We start from the raw sequence: 23,128 nt of genomic DNA, 5'->3' as shown, positions 1-23,128 counted from the left end.
ATTAGTTCAACAAATCCATGAGGCAAATATTGCTCCTTAATAAAAAAAGTTAAATTATACTTAGTAGGCCTATAATTATTTCTTAATTATTGATATTTTTATAATACTACAACTAATGATAATATAATGCTATATGCATAATATTTTAGCTAGCCTACAATATAGGCAAATACTGTGTTACACAATGTAAAATGATAGCAAAATATTGCACATTCCTTTCAGTACAGTGAGTCCCCCTCTCTCTTTCCAGTGACATCACTGTGGTGTCCATAGGTGGAGCTGTCGAGGACAAAGAGAGGGACCACACAGCCTCAAGTTCTCCACTCACACAACTCCACGAAAGACACACATGACGGCAGGAGATCAACCCATACGAAACGATCATGATGTTGATGCCACCATCACAGACTTATATGCTGCTGTAGAAAGCACATTTCTCAGATCTGTCTTCGTGACCACTGAGAAAAAGCCATTGGATGATAATCTGCGCGGATCCGGAGGACACTGAATGGGAGTAAATAGACAAGAGGCGTAAGAAACAAACGGGGGAGCGACTCATTCAGCAGCGCCGTGCTTTTCTTTGAGTGTAACGTTTCGAGTCCACACCAGGATTTTGTTTCGTTGTAGACAGCACATTGTGCACGGAAGGATCTGGATTTAGCGGAGGGAGAGTCGGAAAGCTCCGTTTTATTGAGCCATGAAGAAGAACAGTTCAACAAAGCGGGTAAGACATTGAGTCCACTCTATTGTCAGTGAGGAGCGCCGAGCCTTTGTGCACTAGTGTGAAACACTGCAGCACGAACACTTCAGTTTACTAAAACACAACGTTTAAAAACATTTTCCAACGTTGCACATGCATTGTAATGATTTGATTCTGGTTGTACATTTTTAAGTCGACATGAAATTCTTCTGCACGCCCTTTTTGGAAGTTGTTGACCAGGCTTATAATAGTGAAAGGAGTAAGTTTTTTGTTTTAATTCTTCGGAATGTATATATATATATATATATATATATATATATATATATATATATATATATATATATATTAACAAATCATCCATTCTAAAAACCCGAAAGAAAATTCCCAAGGGAAGCATGGCTTGCAAATGCTAATTCTCTTCTGGGTTTTAGATCTACAAACTGAACACTTAACATGCACTATTAATGAGTCGATTAAATTACTGTCCAAAACGACTAAAAAGCATAATAAATGGCGCCTCCAATATTTCCAGACTAGAATAGCAGGCAAAGAATGGGCATGTTTCATCTGAAGTAGCTGCAGTGATCATACTATCCTTACTAATAATGAGATTAGAACACATTTTAGCCTTAATATTAAGAAATGTGCATTGTGTGATAAAGAAGAACTCCAAATAAAGTTTAATTATAATATTTATATCAGTAAGTCTCAAGTGATGTGTCAGTAAATATGTTGATGGATTTGTACTAAGTATGAAATAAATGTATTTTAAATACATTAAGGTAATATGCTGATAGCATACAGCTGAGGAGCTATTAATTTTTTTTAAATAAATGCATAACCAAATTATGGATGTTATGTTTGTTTTTGCACTCTTTGAGTTTAACACAACAGACAAAAGCTTTTTCTTTCCATTATTTTGCATGTACACAGCCTTTTAATCTTATCATACTCAGTTCAGATGGCAAGATCCCAACTCAGGCAAAATATCGAGGAAACACTGGTGTGTGTATGTGCTTGTGCTGTGTGAGAAAAGCGAGTAAGCGTCAGGAATGTGATATGATCTACATGACAAAGACAATGTCTTTAAGAAAGTATCCCCCTTGCTAGAGATTACGGCGGTCTCAAAAACTTGTGAACTGCCTTCCTAGACGGCATTATGTGCATCATAGATTTATGAAGGCCCAAAAATGCTTTGAAACAGACAATTAGACCATAACTCAATGGGAACGTAAAGTCTCACTGGCATGCTTCTGTTTTCTCTCTGCAAACGCAGGGCCCTCAGGAAGCCAATCAACAGCCCATGCAGCCTGACAAAACTGGCTGGATTCGCAAGTTCTGTGGCAAAGGAATTTTCAGGGAAATTTGGAAAAACAGATTTGTTTTACTGAAAGGAGACCAACTCTACATTTCTGAAAAAGAGGTATGTTTTGGACAAAACCTTTTTCCTGTTCATGCTTTTCTCCACATCATCATCATTTGACTGATGAGATGCTACTTGTGTAACATTCTTACAATGATATTCAGTACTGCTTTCAGTATAGTGTGTGTGAGAAAGTGTGTAAAATGTGTTCCAGTTGCTTGGAGGCATGGACGAGTTACATGACATGCCCTCATCCTCGAAAACCATGAACAAAACTACACAACGTAAAAGAAAATATGATCCAGACTACAATATAAGGGTATACTTCCAATGCAGATAAACATGGTTTGTACTGACCACAATGTATTAATAATAAATGTTATTGTTTTCCGATTAATGATGAAACTAGGCAGATTACATAACTTTGAGTTCATGTGTATAATGGGTCTGTGATCATTCTTTTTTTTTCAACTAGAGAGTCAGGCTATTCAAATGCAAGCATATAATGTTAACAAATTATTCACAAATATCTAGTGTGATTCAAGTCAAACCGCATGAGGTCTTTAGCATAACATATGCAGAGGTAAAACATCATATTGATTGCCCTGATTATAATGATGAATGTTCTGGTGATGGTATGTTGTGACATAGAGGAAGTTATTTGCCTCTAGTTCTATTAATGAAATCACATGAGTTCCTCCGGTTTGTTCCTCACATGAGCTGCACAGAAATATATAGATAGTTCGGCCAAAAATAAAAAGTTCTGTCATCATTTGCTCATGTCTTTCGAAACCCGTGTGGCTTTCTTTCTTCATTGGAAATGAGAAGTTTAGCAGAATGAAAGTAGATGGGAACCAGGGGCTGTCAAGCTGCAAAAAGCACCATAAAAGATTATAAAATTAGTCCATACAACTCATTATATTTCACTGTATGAAAAGCAGCAGTTTGAACTTTCTACACTATAAACAAACTCCTTTTGTGTTCCACGGAAGGAAAAAGTCACACAGATTTGGAAAGACATGAGGGGAAGTAAATGATAGAACTGTGATTTTTGGGTGAACTATCCTTTAATATCCTGCTCTATTCAGGTCAGGGCTACATCCAATTGCAGACATTGTTCTGGAATTAGAGCTGTGATTGTGATGAAAGGCCAAGCATGACAATACAAACATGTTAACATTCAATTAGCAGACTGTCATTTCCAAGTTCCATGCAACACAGACTGTCAGCATGTGCATGTCAGCATGTTAGAGGTTTAACAAGTTCAGTAAGCATGAAGGAACAGGAAAATAAAGGCCCTTTATTCTGGAGCGAGGCTGATTTACTGCAGTGTGGGAGGACGAAGGGAAGGAAAGCAGGATTGAGGTTGAGTCATGGTCACGCAGAAGACTTCTTTGCTGTGCTCAGCATCAGATCAAACAATGCCGAGGCAGCATATGGGCTGTGGCTCACAGCTCAGAGGGAGGATTGACCCTTTTAGTGCTTAACAGACTGAGGTTTCATCATGCTGTCGTCTAGATGTTTCTCTCCAGCTGTCTAGACAGACAACAGATTTTAATGATCTGATGTTGTTGTTTTTGGTATCATGTTTCCTGAAAGATAAATGCCAAAATGATTCCCATGTTTATATGGTAATCTGAATATTGAGCTTGAGCTCCCCCAAAAATGAAAATGCTGTCTTCATTTCATTCCAAAAGCATATGACTTTTTCTTCTGCAGAACACAATAGGAGAATATTTGAAGAAATTGTAATGAATAGTTTCAATAATAATAGTTATGTCATGGCAACTCTCGGAGTGTTTTGCATGGTAATGGCTATGACATTGTTGATATGTTTGGTCTTGGTGGAATAGATCTGCTACGTTGCTGCTGCAGAGCAAGTACAGGACTTGCTACTGCCAATACATGCGTGACGCTGCTGTGAGCAAGTAAGACATTTTGCAACTGTGCAATATAACATACATAAATTACCCGTAGCAGATTTATACAGGTGGAGCTGGGGAAGGTGGAGGGTTTTTGGAAGCACACTACAAACTGCTACAGCATATGCCAAGTATTTGAAAGTTGATCAGCGAGCTCATTGTCTACTGATACAGCAGGAACCAATCAGCTGTGTCCTCTAGAGAATGATGTGATTGCTAGCAGGTTGAGTGAAGGATATATCAGCATGCACCATCTAGAGTTTCATGATTGAACTTTGTATTTTGTCAGTGAATAGGAATTAAGACATCAAAAGTACCCCAAAAAATATCAGAAAAGGGTTAATTGTAAATTAATTTTCAAAAATGTATCATGGAAACTAGTTTTTGTCAAAATACCACAGTTAGCTACAACAAAGTTGTGGTAATAATACTACTTTCCTCAGCAAAAAATTAATTAAACTGACAGAAAGATTCTGAAAGTGCCCCTATTAATATAGTATAGTTTTACAGTAGTAACAGTAACTTTAGAAACTATGGTTACCATCTTACATTTAGGGTACGTTTACACAACAACAATATGCTTAAAACGGAGACGTTTTTTTGTTTGTTTTCCGCATACAGACAACACCTTGTCAAAACAATCCCCATTCACACGGATCCGCGGAAACGACTAAAAACGCTGTATTTTGCTGCCAAGGCCATTAGATGCGATGAAATATTATAGACTGAATATGGAAAACGCATGTACAAAACATCTTCGTTTTCACAGATTTGCGTTTTTGTTGTTTACATGGAGACTGTTTTCAAAAAACATTTGAAATCTGAGATTCATGTTCCGATTCGGACAGGACTAACAGCGCTGTCAAGTATCCTACTCTTACCTGACACTGATTCAACAAGATTCAACTAGCCTAATTTAAGTCAGTTTAATGTAATTTAAGTTAAAATGACTTAAACATTCAAGTTAATTGTACTTAAAAATTCTTTAAAAAAGGCAGCAATTATTATTATTAATTTTTTTAACAGTGTACCAGGTATAAATTTAAGTCAAATTGATTTGAAAAGTATAAGCACAAGTTAACTGCACAATTTGAGATATCTGCAGAGTTAGAGGTTTTGTTGAAATCCCTAAACCTAAGTATGAGAAATTGTAATAGCAAGCACCACTGGCCATTCATTGTATGGGATTCTGCTTAAATCAAATTGACATATTTCAGTCAGATGATAGTAGACTGAAGGGTGGCAGTAAGCTGAGAATGTGTCCTGCAAAACTCTCCCAGAACAGATGTCATGCGAGTGTTGTTTGGGGTCAGATTCCTGGGCGTCGATGTGGCAGATGTAGGGAGAGTGCACAGATACTAGGAGAGATTTGTCCCACTCACCCTGGGCTGTCTTCACATTCACACACTTATCCTGGTACATTTCTCTCTCACGATTGCCTAAGACAGCCAATCAACACAAACTCTGATTTTGCAGTTTCAACAAAGCACAATTTCATGTCTCTGTAAAACTGTTTCTTCCGATTACCCTAAATGGCATCAACCAGAGCTTCAACACAAAAAAAGAAAAAGATAAGAGCTGCCTGTGTCTTCTGTTTGCCCACTCAAGCCTAAATAAGGAAGTTGTGATCTTTGACATATATTGCTCTTCTGCTTTTTGGAGTCACAAGTATAGATGATAGACGTGGGTATAGTGGTCATAACCTGTTCTGGACTTGACACTTCCTCTTTCACAAAGTTATTTTCCCCTTTGCTTTCCTTAAAGCAACAATATGTCATTTTTTTCGCCGCTAAGGGTCGCTAACCTCTTACAATAACAAAGGCGTAGGTTGATGACGCATAAGCAGAACTATGGAACTTGTCGTCATGCTGATGGATCTAATAATGTTTATGGATAAGTGAATACATTGATGTTTTTAACATGACTGTGGTATGAAGCAGGGTGCGATTGCTAATGAGAGACAGATATCAGCGCCACACACGAGTCCCGCGGATATTAAGTAATAAGGATATTTCATTCTACCAAACTACCTGCAAGTGCAGAATTACTACTCACACAGGTCAGTTTATTAGACGAATGAAACTTGTGAGGTAACGCAGCGCTGTTTCACTTGGTCTACACTATCAGGAATGTTGAAAGTTGAAAGTATAACATACTGATCATATTCTGACATTTCATGATGTTGAGCTATATAACATTGATTAGTTTTATGTACATTTGCTCACCTGTCTAATAAAGTATGCAAGAGCGGCGTCTCTGTCAAGTCGAAGTTTGTCGTAGATGTGGAGCTCTCGGCATCTCGAAAATGCCACGCCGATATTGATCCTCGTTTTAGTTCTCCTTTTGTCCCAAAGTCTGCTTGCCATGGTCTATAATGTTTGAACGAAACAACAACAGCTGACAGTACGAGCGGAAACCAGGGATATCGCGGATATTACATCATTGACAGGCGACAATGACCAGGGACGAACCAGTATTTAAAATTGGAATTTCTCTGAAATTAAAAATCTTTGGGAACTTTTGGGATATTGTAAGTACACACTGCAGGAAATATATCACACTATGCAAGTGATTTTTGGATATTTTATTGCAAAAATCGTACATATTGTACCTTTAGAAGACGCCACTGAAGCTGCATTGAAATCATAGCCCTTCCATTTAGGTGATTCACACTCAGTCTCCACCCTAAAAAGAAACAGATCATGTTATATTGCATTTACAGTTTGATTCAAGCACTTCACTTAATCAAATGCTTGAATTAGTTAATGCATCGCATTTATCTAAATTCAGTTTACTTGTCATATTTGTACATATGTATTGCTTTTCCTAATAAAGAGATCTGCAGATGGGCTGCATTATTCTAGCACTGTGAATTGATGCAAATAGAAAACGTCATGAAATGATGAGATCATGCAGTGCAATAGTAAAAGTAACTAAGTAAAAAAGTAAGCAAGTCTGCAGACATTGTCATACGTATGTAAATACTCAGGGAAAGATTTGTGAAGTTTTCCTTTTACAATTGTGGTCAGTCATCGTTCTCTAAGGTAATGGGGTGCAGTCGTTCAGCTACATTAACACAAGTGGAGTCGCAAATGAAATCGAAGGATGAATCATTTCACACGTCAGGGCCTGGCACGGCTCTGACTCACTTACTGGAAAGTGAGATCGTTGGAGGTTGTCATGCCCTGTATAGTCATCAAAGCATTTATTCTTTGTCTGATTTAGGTGGTTTCTTTAAGGGATCTTGGTCACATTGTGTCAGATGATTATCACTGTAATTGCATGTACTTCAAAGATTTTGAATGGGTGTCAGGGAGAAATTCCTGTTGCTGGCTGGTTTTCCAGTGTGCTAAATAGCATCAGAAGCTTGTTGGACTGAAATGATAAACTCTACAACAGTGGTTCTCAACTGATGGGTCTTGACCCCAAAATCTGTTGTGATCAGAATAAAAAATATTTAGGAAAAATGAAACACGATTGTTGAAACTTTTTCCTCATAGCGGAATTATCCTTTACGTTTCCAGTCTTTGGTGTTTCTAGTCAAATTAGCATATTTTCCAAGCTGATAATGCAGCGTTAAACCTATGAAAATGGGTTTTAAACCACATGGCTCCATAGCGTCATGACTTTACTTTTGACTTTTGTCAGTGCCTCACCCGTCAAAGTTTAATGACTGTGTAGATGACATGAAGCTGCCCAAAATTAACTACACTGAAAACAGATGGGCGCTCATATCCTACAAACAGCTCCTGTTCAGGAGGTTTTGTCGTCAAAATGATAAGTGTGCACATATATTTTTATGGGGATTTTTTTAACTTAAGTTCTGCAAGCCATGCCCGTTTTCTCTTGCCAGTCTTTGGCATAAAATGCAAGGCATACGGCGCCGTATACGGACATTCTTTTCAGATTTTCAGGTTCTCAAAACAAATACTTCCCAGGAATTTCTTCAGGTTATTGCTGTTTTTTGTGGCAGCCAACAACAGCACAGTCTAACCCTGCACACATTTTTTTTTTTTTTTATGTTCAAAAAGTTTCTGTTTAATTAATTAATTTGCTCTTTTTACCCCTTTTTAACAATGGGTTCCTATGGAGACCAGAACAGGACAGATAGCGAAGACAGAAAAGACAGAACAGGTCTTTTGTTGTTCATGTCAAAGGCCTTGCAATTTTGTTTGGTGTAATGGTGATATGAATAAATGTTAATGTTTTGTTTACTTTTGTATGTGGTACACTGTTAAAAATAAAGGCTTCAAAAGGGGTGTTTTGCATAGAAATCGATTTTTGGTTCCCCAAAGAACCATGTTTTTCTTAGTGTGAAGAACATTTGAATAATCTAAAGAACCCTAAAGAACCTTTTGTGCATTGGGAATGTTCCATGGATCTTCATGGAACCATCTATGCCAATTAAGAACCTTTATTTTTAAGAGCGTAAACAATTTTGGCAATTTCGCGCTGGGTCGCCACTTGTGAAGCAAAACCAGTTGAAAACAACTTATCTAGAAGTCATAAAAAGTTTTGCAAAGTTTTTTGCAGTTGCTGATGCCAACTTCCCCTCCTCTCACCTGACTAAGCCAACATGCTGGATTTAACCCTTCGAGATCTCTCCAGCAGCTTTTATATCATATAAAGCAGGATTGGCTGTATCATTCACATAGTTCCACTTAAACACTTTGCAATGAATTTTTCATGTGTGGGCCGATGGGACACATTGCCAGGGAGTATTCATTTCAAATTCCTCTTCAGGGTATTTGGCTTCTCTTATACACCCTCTCAGCTGCAATGTTTTGTGACCCTAATGGACGTTTATGAAAGGTACGACCGGTTAATAAAGAAAGTAAATGGCTAAATTCAATTCAGACAGTCCTTTGAATGACATGATATATGAGATGATGACTGTTTGTCTCTGAATTGTCCACCTGCCCTCAAATCGAAACGAAAGGACACCTGAAAAGCTCCATAATACAGTTTATTTGTTGAATAACATGACTATGAATACACTTTGGAAACGATGCTGGTGAGCAAATGTTTCACATAACAAATGAACAGCAAACTTTAAAAGATTTTTTCCAGGTTCAATACAAGTTAAGTTCTAACTTTCTGCCATGTTGTCGATAAACAGAAAATAATTTTGACTCATCCCTCAATCAAAAAAAGAAAACAAAAGTGATGGTAAATACTTTTATATTGTTAAAACATTTGATTTATTCTATTCCAACTTTCTGAAATCCTGAAAAAATGTATTACAGTTTGCACAAAAATACTAAGCAAGACAATTGTTGTCAACACTGATAATAACAAGAAATATTTCTTGAGCACCAAATCAGCATATTAAGAGTGATTTCTTGAGGATCATGTGAGTTATGGGTGCTGACCCCAAACTTTTGATTGGTAGTGTATGTATATTTTTTATTTTAAAATGGACAATAATGAAATTCTATGGTCAGAGGAGAATTTTTGTTTAGTTTAAAAAATGTATTATATGAGATGTAAAGTTGTTAATCATCCTTTTTTTCTTGATGTAATCAATTTCCTTCCTACATTGTTTTCATAAAATTTCTCTCTGAAACATTTGTATACCTATCATGCATCAATGTAAACACGAATGCGTCAAAATGATTTTCTGTGGTATTCAACAGCACGCCACAGATGTTGTTTGTATAGCTTACTTTTTTTTGAGCCCGGAACATTTCTCTAACATCACACACAACAAAAATATTGTTTACAGCTACAGCTTTAGTTAACACAACAGAAAGTAGCTTGCTTGATTACAGAGAACATTTCAGACAGCCTGGCAAGACTACTACTTTTTCCTCCCTTCGTTCTCTGTTGGGTCTGTTTTTTGGTTGTTTAGGATGCCATTTTTGGCTATTCACACTCTGTGTCTCCTCTGCAAAGGGATGCATCTTTTTAAAAAGCGTAATGCACACAAGTATTAAATATAGATGACGTTCTTTATTTACAGTTAAAATGGTCACTAATACAAAAATTGGCTTGCTGCCGGTGCATCTGCCAGTTCCTTTTTAAAGTGGCGGTTTCAAATGCTATGAAGTCCAAATAGGGCATAAAGACATGGTGTTAGATTCATATACAATCACTCAATTAGACTCAGGAGAGATACGCCTACTCGGTTTAAAGGAGCAAAGAGCAAAACAACAAAAGTAGTATTCTAGTTCACATTCATTCAATGAATTTGACCAGTGAAGTTTTTTGTTTCTGTAGGATCTCGGATTACAGTCTTTTACTGAGCCAGATGTGTTGTCAGATATATCAGGGTCATTTTACACGCAATCTTTGTGAAATAAATGTGCTTTAATGTGGCATCACACTTTCTTTTCTTTTTTTTACTCCAAATACATATTTTCCACCTTTCTTCTATACCTCCTTTTAATTCACTATATAGTGCATCAGAAGTCACTACAGCAAACTGCAGAATGATCTTGAATCTAGTTGTATTTAAAAGTTTTCAATGTCCGGTATTGAGTGCAAATGTACTGTGCCCCGACTGTCCTCTCCTGGAAAAAAGGATTGGATCAGATTGCTAGTTAATTGCCGCCTTTGTACTGCTGGAACAGTAGATGTACTATTTGTACAGCCATTCCCTGTCGTGACACCCCATAGTGCACTGGGTGTGATGCCAATACTCTTAAGTACTGCACTGTAGAGCGGCTCTGTAGTACAGCACACTACCAGATGTGGCCTTGCGTGGACAGAGCTTTATTTGTCTTTAGAAGAGCACTAATGGAAATTGATTGTGACTTAATGAGATCGTTTGGCAGGTGATACCAAATCAGACCATGGTGTTCACTGTGAATCTGGGTTAAAAGGTTCTTCCACGCCTAATGATGTTTTCGAGCTACGTTTTGACGTCTGTCCCAGTTAAAAGTCAGATTGGTCATCCAGATGTCCTTAACTTTTGTGGCTTCACCAACTAGACCGAAACACTGAGCTCAATCATTGTATACTTTTCAAATGCTGTGCCATTTTGTAAAGTGACTTAAGCTGTAAATACTGTAGGGATTGACAATATAATCAGTACATTTTGAGTGATGATGCACCAAAATGACAATTCTTGTTTGAAACAAGACATCTGGACATCCTGTGCCGAAACCAAAAGTAAAATGGTCATTTTAAATTTGCCTTTGTAAGCAAATATGTTTGAATGATTTATGGAAAGCACACCACTGCACATACAGAGACAGTATGTCACATCTGTAAGCGCAACCTTTGTCAATTTATCATCCATTCATAATTATGAAATGTACTGAAACTTTTATATATATATATATATATATATATATATATATATATATATATATATATATAAAACAATTATTAACAATAATGTTTTTAGACATTACAGGAAACATTTTAAAACTACTAAAATAGCTATTATAATGATGGTTCTTCTGAAAAATAATAATAATAATAATAATAAAAAAATCACCCTTTTAATTTATTTCCGAACAAATACTTAAATATTGAGATATTTGTATCGAATATATATTTAAAGCTCAATATTGACACCAAATCTGTACTTTATCCCACAGGTCAAAGATGAGAAGAAAATCCAGGAGGTGGTGGATCTCACCGACTACGAGAGGTCTGAGGAACTTCGCAAGGCCAAAAGCAGGAGCAAAAAGAACCACAGCAAGTTCACGCTTCTGCGTTCACGGCAGCCAGGCAACACGGTCAGTCACTACAGGAAGTAGGGTTTGTCAGTAGAGGATAATAGCTAATGGGTTTAGCCCAGTCAGGGCTGGTTTATTAGTCAGTTTGCAGTCATGAAAAGCAATCATATGTTGCACAACTCAGATATGTGTCTCTACATTCACATATATGAGAAAAAGGAGAAGTAACAGAGTGAGACTAGGTGCTCTTAACTGGTTTTTCAGCCATACAGAGAGTGTTCAAACTGCTTCTGTAATCTATTATATGAATAGGACAATTCAAGAGTCACTCCTGTTTCTAAATGCGGTTAGAACACAGATTTTTGTTAATGCAGCCATTCAGACTCGAGTCTAAGACATGTCGATGTTAGTCTAAGAAAATATTAGACAATAAATCATACTCCAGCATGTTAGTCTCCAAGCACAAACTTGGCCCGACCTCTGTAGTCATTCAATCCTGTGTAATTGGCTTTCAGTAAGAACGGCTCAGCTTATTGCTTTCACTAGCAAACCATAGGCCACCACAAATATCCTTTATCCTTTAGACCAACACAAATAGTACATCTTACCAATTGAGTTAAAGCTCCAAGTTTCTTAAAGGTGAAGTGTGTCTATCCATCCACCCATCTATCTATCTATCTATCTATCTATCTATCTATCTATCTATCTATCTATCTATCTATCTATCTATCTATCTATCTATCTATCTATCTATCTATCTATCTATCTATCTATCTATCTATCTATCTATCTATCTATCTATCTATCTATCCACCTACCCATCTATCCCTCTACCTATATCTATCTATCTGTCTATCCATCCATCCATCCATCCATCCATCCACCCATCCATCCATCCATCCATCCATCCATCCATCCATCCATCCATCCATCCATCCATCCATCCATCCATCCATCCATCCATCCATCCATCTCTTTATATTTAAATTTAACCTCTTCTAAAATACATTTTATCAGTAAAAGGAAGTTTCCTTTTAGAAGTCTGCTTTAGTTATTGATTTTTGATTTTTTCTGCCAGTCTAGACTCTGCAGCACATTTGCAGGATTTCTGACAGCTAGGAGAAACAGACTGTAAGGGGTTACGTCTGATCAATCCTTTAAAATCCAGCACCGAGACAAGGGGTTAATCCCTAGGAAAAAACATGGAGGGTCTTAGGAAAATCCAGCAGCACCCAACCTCCCAAACACACCCCTTCACACACAGAAACACACCACTACATGGTTAATAAGTCCTTCTGCCCCACATACAACAGCTGTTCCATATGCAGCTCAACAGGGGAGACACCCTACTACATGACCTCATGAAAATCATCATCTTTCTGCTTTTTTCTCTCGCCTGCCTCTTTTTTTGCACCCTTAAAAACTTGCTTCCACAAGTAAGATTCAGCACCTAATTTGAATTATTACCAAATAATTCAAAAGCCTTACAGGAACCGTATTCTTTGTGCACTTTTGTAGTATAATGCACATTGCAGCATTATATTATATATAGCTAGTCATAGTTACAATTATTTAAAATGACATCTTTGCACCCTCCCTGACACCAAGCTGAATTAACCAAGCTGTTTTTGCTGCTGTTAGCATTCACCTAGCAACCATCCAAAACACCCATGACAACAGACTACAATATTCTGAACACCTTAAAAATCACATAACAATGCCTGAGGATCAATGCCAACAATCTGCATAGTGACAGCAAGTTTTGCCCTGGAAAAGTACCACCAATATAAACAAATCTAGATTATTTTGTGTTTTTGCAACTTAAATAATTTATGTTTTTAAAATAAGTCTCTGTAACACTGTTGACTATAAGTAACATTTATTCACTCTCATTAAAGTATTACAGTAGTAGTGTATTAGTAGACTGTCTTCTTAATATCTGCTAACACTTAATGTTCTGCTCCACCAACATACACTGACTATAAGTAACTTTGCAGGTCAACTTGTTCTACTAACCTGAACTCCTTAATCTACTCACCTTAACCCTAACAGTCTATTAATACTGAACTAAAACTCTAATGAGAGTTAGTTGACATATAGGTGCAGAGTTACTTCTTATAGTTAACAGAATGTCTAAAGCGGATCATTAAAATAAAGTGTAACAGACATAAGTCTCTTATGCTCACTAAGGCTGCACTAATTTATTTATTTATTTTTATCAGCGATGATTTCAAATGATATGTCTTTTTTTAATTGTCAAAGTGTTGTGTCAACAACAGTACAAATACGTAGCATTGGGTGCATAGCAGAGTCTTATCTACACAGCTGCAGCATCAACAGAAGGGCCGCCTGTCTGTCACGGCTCCAGCAGACTGTGTTGGGAAGACTTGCAGTGTTGTTGCCTAATATGGTGGTTTCTGCCTCACACTGTTGCTGCATCAGCTGTCTATAGACAGAGCCATATGGCTGTACCTGCTCATTTATGCTTGGCTCACTACATGTTTGTGTCCACCTAGCACAAGACTGAAGAAATTTTCACCATGTTTGTAGGCGTAAAAATGAAAAGCCAGCAGGGTTCAGGGCAACACTGGTCATACATCAAACTATACAGTTACTCTATAAACTGCACTGGCCTTTATGTTTGTATTTGGATAAATGATCTTCTCAAAAAATATATGTTTTAAAGTATTTTTCATCCTCAAAATGCAGGTTCCAAATCTGGTGTTTTTGGCCGTCAGTCCAGAAGAGAAGGAGTCATGGATCAATGCTTTAAATGCAGCGATCACCAGGGCCAAGAATCGCATATTGGATGAGGTAAGCTAAACATTCTTATGTCTTTGTATATTGCATATTTGCATTTTCACAAAACTTTCATGGCCCCCACAATATTTTGTTTAATAAATTTCTTACCATGCAATTGAATCAAAATACTTTTATTCTAGCTTCATGTATTCTTTAATAATTAACAGTTGAATGCATGTTTCATAAAAAAAAAAAAAACCTGAGAAAAATCAAATTTTTTCAAAGACTACAGCATTCATAAACAATGCTTTTATCGTTTGTTTCTGCTTCTTTTTCGAATGTGTTTTGAAAGAAAATCCCATCAATGGCAGGAAAAGAGTTAAGCATTTTCAACCAGAGCGAAAGTTAGTAATGCACTGACCATATGACAGCATACTTCCAATAGTTATGTTTCTTGACGTAGGATTAAGGATGTGAACTAGCCCCTAAACAAGTTATAAATTCATCCAACATTGTTTGTGCTACAGATATCAATGACACCTCCAATCGTGTGGTTTGTTGAAGAAAAGTGCTAGGCTTAAGGCCCGTTCACACCAAGCACGATAACTATAAAGATAACGATAAAGATAACTATATATGCGTCCACACCAATGACCGATAACGGTCTTTTTATTCTAAGCATGCGCGCGCCCGCGCTGTCAATGATGGGATAAAAACATCGCCTAGTCATACTTTATGTATACAATGCCTTTTTCACTGCAACTTCAGCAATGTTGTCAAAACTAGCGCTGGATAGCCTACCTGAGGTAATTTTGTTACACTATGCTAAACTGCATAATATCTCATCGTTAATACTTCTCACCATTTATTCCCAGGATACGACCGATTGCTTTCCATATATCCATATTTTTTAACGTATCCTTGAAAAGGGGGTTTGACTTGTCAAACAGTGGAGGATTTTTTTGTACCTCGACGATTAACTTCTCTGCAATGTCATCTGCCATTTTAAATGTGCGAGACCTTTAAATTAGAATGGATTCTGATTGGCTGTCAGTGTTTTATCGTTGGACAGCTGGAAAAAAAAATCGTTCTGAAAGTGATCCCAACGATATCGTTCCTCCTATCTTTATCGTTATAGTTGTGGTGTGAACTCTGTTATTCTTTAATATGGAGAACGATTTTTAGAATTATATCTTTATCGTTATCTTTATAGTTATCGTGCTTGGTGTGAACGGGCCTTTAGGCTGCATCCAAAACTATACCCTTAAATAGGGCACTATTTGAGGGGACAGCCATTTGTAGTGGTGTCCGAAACCATAGTGGACGTTACTGAGTGCACTCATTCAATCCCACAGTACACCGCAATAACGAGTGTACAACTGATGTATGCTCAATGGCTAGATAATACCCATAATGCAGTGTAAGAGTCGCGCGTCGAATGAATTTCCACGTCTGATTAGAAGATGGTGCCGCAACTGAATCATCCATCCATTTTCCAAACCACTGGTCCAATGTGGTTATCATCCAATGTGGTTAGCATTATCATACAGGTATTAATTCCTTTTTAATTGATTATTAGATTGTTTAACTACGGTTTATGTTTGCTAGTTTGCATAGAGTTCAAGATAAATCTTTTCATTACTAATGGAGCTGCCAGTTTGCTACGTTTTAAATGATTATTAAGCAGCATGCTTCCGCCACACTCAGTGCATGTCCGAATTCACTGACTCGTTTTCATTCACTCCTTCAGTGGACAAAATTAGGGGAGAAATGTAGGGATATATGAGGGTATAGGGGGCGATTTCGAACACAGCATTAGTTTTTCAAGAAATTGATTGACAATAGGGATGGGAATATCATAAAGTATGCATTCACCTAGCAACCACTCAAAACACCCTATAGCAACCACATAACAATGTGCTAACAACATTATGAACACCTTTGTAAATGCATAGCAATGCTCAGGCAACTACTGCCAACACCCCAGAATGGTGGTTGCAAGGACTTTTTTTACTTGGGTCAGTGAGCATTCACCTAGCAACCACCCAAAACACCCTAGCAACCAAACAGCAACCCAAATAATGCCAGGCAACCATCCACAACACCCTAGCAGTCTTTCTTCAAAAAATTAAAAAAACTGAATACAGATTGTCATTCGCAGGTCCATGGAGAAGCCACTTTAATAAAAACTTTTAAATGGCAAAGTTTCCTGCACTCTCATTCCCTGATCTTTTCACAGTTTGTTTGCGAAAGGGATTTGCTCAATTTAAAAGCGGGTCTATAATCACGCTCGACACACAGTGGGAGAAAATGAATCACTCCACCAAAAATAGACGGCAGTCACGACTTTCAGCGTTAAAGCAGCCATATCAGAGCTTATCTGCACCTTCAGCTTCCGCTAATGAACGAGATATAATCTGGCCTAACCATGCATGCTGTCTGCTTTTTCCAGATCAACACTTGACATGTCATGGGGACCATTAGGACCATAAACATACACACAGGCAGATGAGGATGCCTGACTGTGACACAGTCAATGTTCTAGAGATTCATTTAAATAAATCAGAGAGAGCAGAGCGTGTGCTTTCCCTTTCACATGCGATTGTGGTGTGATTCATACCCTACATCTAGTTGAGTTAAACAGGCAAGGTCTCCCATACCACTCAACAGGAGAGGAAACAGACTGAGTCAGCACACGATAACAGCCGGTTATGTTGAGAGTGCTTCTGTTGAACCTTACTCATAACTAGACTGTTCTTATAGCCATTCAGTACCAGTTTAAAATGACAGAATGGTACTGTATCACATTGTTCTTTTTACGGTTGTCAGTCACGATACCAACATAAATCAATTAAAGGGATAGTTTACCCAAAAATGAAAATTCTGTCATTAATTACTCACCCACATCATTCCAAACCAGTTTCATCTTCGTTAATTTCGTAGTCATCATCTTCATTAATTTCATCTTCGAAACACAAATGAAGATCTTTTTGATGAAATCTAAGTTCATAAAGAGATCGTAAAACGAATCCATATGAATCTAGCGGTTTGTCCAAATTTTCTGAAGAGACTCGTTCACTTTATATAATGAACAGATTCAATTTAGGATCAGCGAACATAAATAGAGGCTCAAACGAAACTGCTTGACGCACGAGCACAAATTTGTTTTTTGCAGAAGCTCAAACGATCGAAAATTGGACTAAACGCTCAATTGATACGGATTAGCTTTACGATCTCTTCATGAATTTATGAAGCATCAATGTGGTAGTTGCGTATCTGTCAACGGAGTGACAGAAAAGACTCCGATTTCATGAAAAATATCTTCATTTGTGTTCCGAAGATGATCAAATTCTTACGGGTTTGGAACAACATGAGGGAGAGTAAAGACAGAATTTTCATTTTTGAGTGAACTATCCCTTTAAAACAACAGAAAAAAAAACAAAACAGAACAAACAACAATAAAAAGGTCTTTTGCACTTTCTATTTTTTACCAAGGCTGGGTATCTATTCAGTCAGTTCGATTCCAATTGACAAGCTTTCGACTCTATTTGATTTTTATGTGTTTCGATAATACTTAATTTGTGATGATTTCACTTATAATGTCAACTGGCACACATCGATTATTTGTGGTCGTGGAACTGAAAGAAGCAGGTTCCACTGCTGGATGCGTCACTCACAGTTGTTTTCTCAACATCAGACATGTTCTTTTTCTGATCTGGATGGTTTGGTTTTTCTAATTTCAGAAAATCAATGCACTGCTTATCCGTTGCCAAGCACTGCTGCAAGCTGCAAGTGTGGGAAATGTGTAGGCAGGTTTAGTGCCTACTAGACAATGAGAATATGCTTTAACTAGCCACAAACATCACCATGCACAAATATATACTAGATTTTATATATTCCTGAGCTTAACTTCGCGAAACTCACCACCACAAGTAGGGTAGGGTGCATGAAGCAGTCACCATGCTGTTGCTAGATGAAGAAACAAGATGCTAGAGATGCTAAGAAACAAAGGTAATCTTCTAAACAAATATTTTGTTTCGTTGTGTACTACCCTTTCATTGTGTTCCTGACCAAACACAGTGAGATTAGACATACACTCCATTGGCCAACAAACACAAGCCATCTCAGAACACAAAGTCTTGGTTGTTAACATTTACAGCTTAAGCTTTCTCGTAAACAACAGACTTGTGTCGACACGTTTGATGCATGTTGTTATTTTTCAGTGTAACAGATTCTCAGATTATTCCCTCTAGCTTGGACAAGCATTTTGCCCAGAACTCAAACATTCATCCACTCTTCCCAAGTGGTCATGTATCATTATTTGTACATCACAAACAAATAATAAACAGACATAATTCTGCTCCTCCTGCAGGCTTGTGTGAAATATGTAGCTGCTGATAGTTTCCATGTGACTGATTTATTCAGTTGGGCTTTATTCCAGTGCTTTTTGTCTGACCCCTTTAGGTGACGGTGGAAGAGGACAGCTTGTTGGCCCATCCGACGCGTGACAGAGCTAAGATACCTCACACACGCCGTCTGCCCACCCGCGGGCACCTCATGGCTGTGGTAAGCAGTCCATTCGCTTTGAATGTCACCTCATTAAAACATAAACAGCCTGCTGGGAAAAGGGTATAATGATCCATAATAGTATGTACCTTTTTTTTTCCAGTGATGAAATACTTTCTACTTTATGCTATCAATTTCTAAGACAATTTAGGGCCCAACTGTATGGATTTTTTTCTGCTTTCCAGGTCAGGCCAGTGGTTCAGATGTCTACTTGCTCTGCCAACATTTTCACTAGCCCCAATACAATTATTTTAATTTTTTTTAGAAAATCTGATTTTTATTTATTTATTATTCAAAATGCTTATATTTTACATTTATTATAATGATATATATTATAAAATATAGATTTTTTTTCATCAAATGTTAAACTTTCTTTACAAATAAAATTGGCAATAATAGCTGAGAATTATACATAAATTATAATTACTTTTGCTGCAAAACAATGCATATATAGTAAAAGATTAATAATCGTTTTGTAATTTTAAACCCATTTTTACTGATGTACCCAAGACTATTACAAATACATAGTGGAATTTTTTATATATACATCATCTGTGTCAGTCAGATTAATCATTTTACATCTTCTTCTTGTTGAGCCCTGCTAAACTCTAAACTCTGAGAACATAAGCAGCATGAAGTACTTCATCTTAAAATGTAATTTCAAATGCCATCACAATGAATGAAGCGGTAACATTTTTGCATTTAACCTACAGAAAGACTTTTGTCTAAAATCTCCCCACCCTTTTCAGGCTTCTACCACAAACTCGGATGGCATGCTGACACTTGACCTCATCCAGGAAGAAGACGTCCTTGCAGAGCAGGGTCAGGACTCTCATGAGGATACCCTCGATAAAGCCGCTTCTCAGCATACCCTAGATTCCCAGCGCTCCAACCCAGACACCTTGAAGCTCTCAACATGTAACGAGACCCCCGGAAAGTCCCAGAGTCTGCCGCGGAAAAGCGAGAGCGCCTTTGACTGGTCGGAAAACCATCGGACGCCGCAACTCCGCAAAAAAACGCCTACATCCGAGAAGAACCGCTGTGCTTCCATGGACGAGATCCTCACGCACTGCGAGACGCGGGCCCTTCCACACTGCTCGACTTCAGCGCCAGTGCAGCCCATCAGCCAGCTCCAGGACCTCATCACCCAGAAGCTGGAGAGAACTCAAGAACTGCTGACAGAGGTGCGGGCACAGGGCAAGGGGAAGGGATCGCCGGCTGGAAAGAGCTCCAGCCCAGAGGTTCAACGGATAGAGGCGGAGCGGCTTCTGGAGGAAGCAGCGTCCACTTGGGGTCAGGCTCGTGACGTACTGGAAGAAGTGAAAGAACTCAGAGCTTTATACAAGCAGCTTGACTCCGCCCCACTCAGTCCTTCACAGAACGGCAAACTAAACAGCCCTCAACAAGCAAACCACCGGAAAAGCATGATGTGAGGACACGGAAAGTCCTCTAACGGTTTAATGGCGTCGTTTTTCAATGGACTCTTCTTGTTGACTGCTTTAGTATCGCTGGAATCAAATAACATGAGCTATACGTGTATGTATGAATCGTTAAAGAGCTTCCACTCCCTAATATCAGCGTCAGAACAAAAGTACGAGGGACCGGTGGTTTTACCAAACACAAGCTGTTGCGCTATACCCTGCAGTATCATTTTTCACAGTGATGTCAACAGGGATAGTAAAACCACGGAGTCACCAAGCGGTCTCGAGACAGGGTGAAGAAGCACCAGATGGCGGTGATGTTGTTGTCATCACTAGCCTATCACAATGTGAATGTTACACTGGAGGAGCTTTGTTTCAAAATGGTCACAGACCCCCAGGTCTATTTTACTCCCTGGGTCATTTTTGTACGTAATAATAATAATAATAATTCCCAGCATACTTGCTCTGCTGTTAACACAAACCATTGCTCATAATAAGATGCAATCAGGGTGCAGCCAAAGGCGATTGGCGGAAAGCTCACGGATAGTGGAACATGTGCTGTGTCCGGCGGTGCTCTGTATCCCATCAGATGGGCTCCAATTGTGAACAAAGCCATGAACATGAACACAGATGACGTCTGGTGCCAGAGTTGCTGCGGAAAGTGGAGGAAGAAACAGCTGCCATTAAAGACGAGACTCCATGCAGTAAAGGAAACGATTAATAATAATTACACATTTGCACTATGGAGAATGCTGTAAAACGAGAGTGACACTGGCAAGCTATCTTTTCAAACCTAAGAGGCAGAACAGACAATCTACTGTAGGCAGGGAAATATGGGTCGTGTAGCTCCAAGTCTTTACACCTAAGTGGTATTTCCGAAAATGTTGGTATCTTTCAAAATCAAAAGCTGCCTTAGCGTATTTTCATAAGGGCACATGCAAACTGCATTTCAAAGACTCTGAACGCTTGTATATTAAAATTTTCGAAAAGTTCGCCAACAAGTTGCCTGCACCTCAAGAGAAGCTTTTGAAGCATGATTTTATTTTGCTTTGCTTTGATTTTTGTCTTTGGGGAACTATGCAAGGTTGCATGGGTGAATCTCACGAAACCAGTCAAGAACATGAACGCGTCACATTTCTCTCCAAAATTTCTTTGAAAGAAACAAGAAATTATATTATGCTTAAAGGAAAATTAAGCTTATTTTTTGTATTGTGACTTTATTTTTATGACAATTAATCATCCCCCCCAATATGTGCGCATATCCCCACCCAATTCTCATTACCGTAATGCAACAAATTGTCAAGTACGATTGAGCTTCCTTTTGCCATATTTGAGTGCTCTATGCATGTTGACTGATCAATGTTTATATGTGAATAAAAGCCTAAATTAAATCTGTTCATCATATAAAGCGACCGAGTCTCTTAAGGAGACTTGGATTAAACTGCTCAAATCATACGGATTTCTTTTGCAATTTCTTTATGAACAATTTGAACCATCAAGAGTTTTGGGTTAATAGACTTTCAATGGAGGGACAGAAAACTTTCAGATTTCATTAAAAATATCTTAATTTGTGTTCCGCAGATGAATGCAAGTGTTGACAACATGTATGTGTAATTGCAACATGGGTGTGTAATTAATGACACAATTATAATTTTTGGGTGAACTATCCCTTCAAACATCATAATGCATCCATTTATGCTGATATTTTTTATTTTATTGTTATTCAATTGTTTGTTGGAAAATGTTCATAATTGGCATGAAGACAAAAAGTCTTGTATTCATTTTATTTATGCAAAATATAATTTATTTTCTCTCTCTTAATTTTGGCTTAAAATGTGACTTGGGTATGTTTCATGAGATTCCCCTACATATAAGCTTGAAATAATCCACTGGTATCAGGATTCACTGGCAGTGTGCAGTACGGTATTGCGTTAAACGACCAAAGGGTATGTCTTGCCAGTATAAAACACCTTGTTTTACAGTTAGTAGCTAAATAAATGTGTTTGCACAATTCTATGGGTACAGGTCAACCTGTTCTGTTACGAAGACTTGATTATAAACAGTGTTATATTTTTTTGTACATTTTATTGTAAAGTGCTTTTTTGTAGAGAAAGACATCGAGGAGAGTTTTTGCTTTTAAAACGCTTGATTTAAAAAAACACTTCCCTGGAAACGCAACTCGACCGGACATTCCTCGCTTCTGGAATCTTGTCAGAAAAAAAACCTAAAAAATAACAACTGTAAATCTCCATTTCCAAAGGTAATAAAGCACAAAGCCTATGGCAGTCCTTAGCTTTTTAAAAAAGTACAGGTGAATGACTCAAAGGTTTTATTCACTACCCCTCACATTTTAAGTTCTATTCTTATCATATTATCGCCACACAGATGCCAAAGGTTTTCTGTACCTCATACATTCATTCGTATCTCAAACAGAGCTATGTTGAGTGATCTTTTCAGGTTTAATCAGATGAACTGGTTTTGTTTGGTCAGCTGGCTGTGTTATGATCTGATTTTTCTGACAGTGCCAGCGGAAGGTGAATCTAATTAACAGAGCATCTGTCAGGTATCTGTCAGGTCATCTGATCAGCAGGGCTCATATTAGATTACATCAAAACCGATCCTGACATCTTTCCCATATCCCATAGATCCTAATGCAAAGGATAACAGAAACCCAGCCAAATTGCTCCTGTACTTTGATCGTCATACATTAAATTTCTCATTTATGACACGTTTACTTTATGTTGACATCATAAACCATGTGACTGCCTAGAGCTGATGTTTCCTTC

General features: G+C 37.8%; 1 protein-coding gene across 2 annotated transcripts; it reads left to right on the top strand.

Moving 5' to 3' along the window:
* The first annotated feature begins 328 nt into the window (after nucleotides 1–328).
* On the top strand, nucleotides 329–22,071 carry plekho1b (pleckstrin homology domain containing, family O member 1b). Of its 2 annotated transcripts, XM_082149351.1 has the most exons (7): nucleotides 329–724; nucleotides 1,977–2,123; nucleotides 2,278–2,382; nucleotides 11,533–11,673; nucleotides 14,323–14,427; nucleotides 18,820–18,921; nucleotides 19,671–22,071. In XM_082149351.1, the coding sequence occupies exons 1-7, from the start codon at nucleotides 698–700 to the stop codon at nucleotides 20,352–20,354; spliced, it is 1,311 nt and encodes a 436-aa protein (XP_082005477.1). In that variant the 5' UTR covers nucleotides 329–697; the 3' UTR covers nucleotides 20,355–22,071. The 2 variants fall into 2 exon arrangements, with proteins under 2 accessions (XP_082005477.1, XP_082005478.1); XM_082149352.1 differs by lacking the exon at nucleotides 2,278–2,382 and having other exon boundaries at nucleotides 331–724.
* Nucleotides 22,072–23,128: the final 1,057 nt, after the last annotated feature.

The sequence above is a fragment of the Leuciscus leuciscus genome, assembly GCF_965113295.1.
Source record: "Leuciscus leuciscus genome assembly, chromosome: 20".
In the NCBI taxonomy this organism is placed as follows: Eukaryota; Metazoa; Chordata; class Actinopteri; order Cypriniformes; family Leuciscidae; genus Leuciscus; species Leuciscus leuciscus.
Note: the sequence above shows the minus strand (reverse complement) of the source record. Positions and strands in the feature narration are given on the sequence as shown.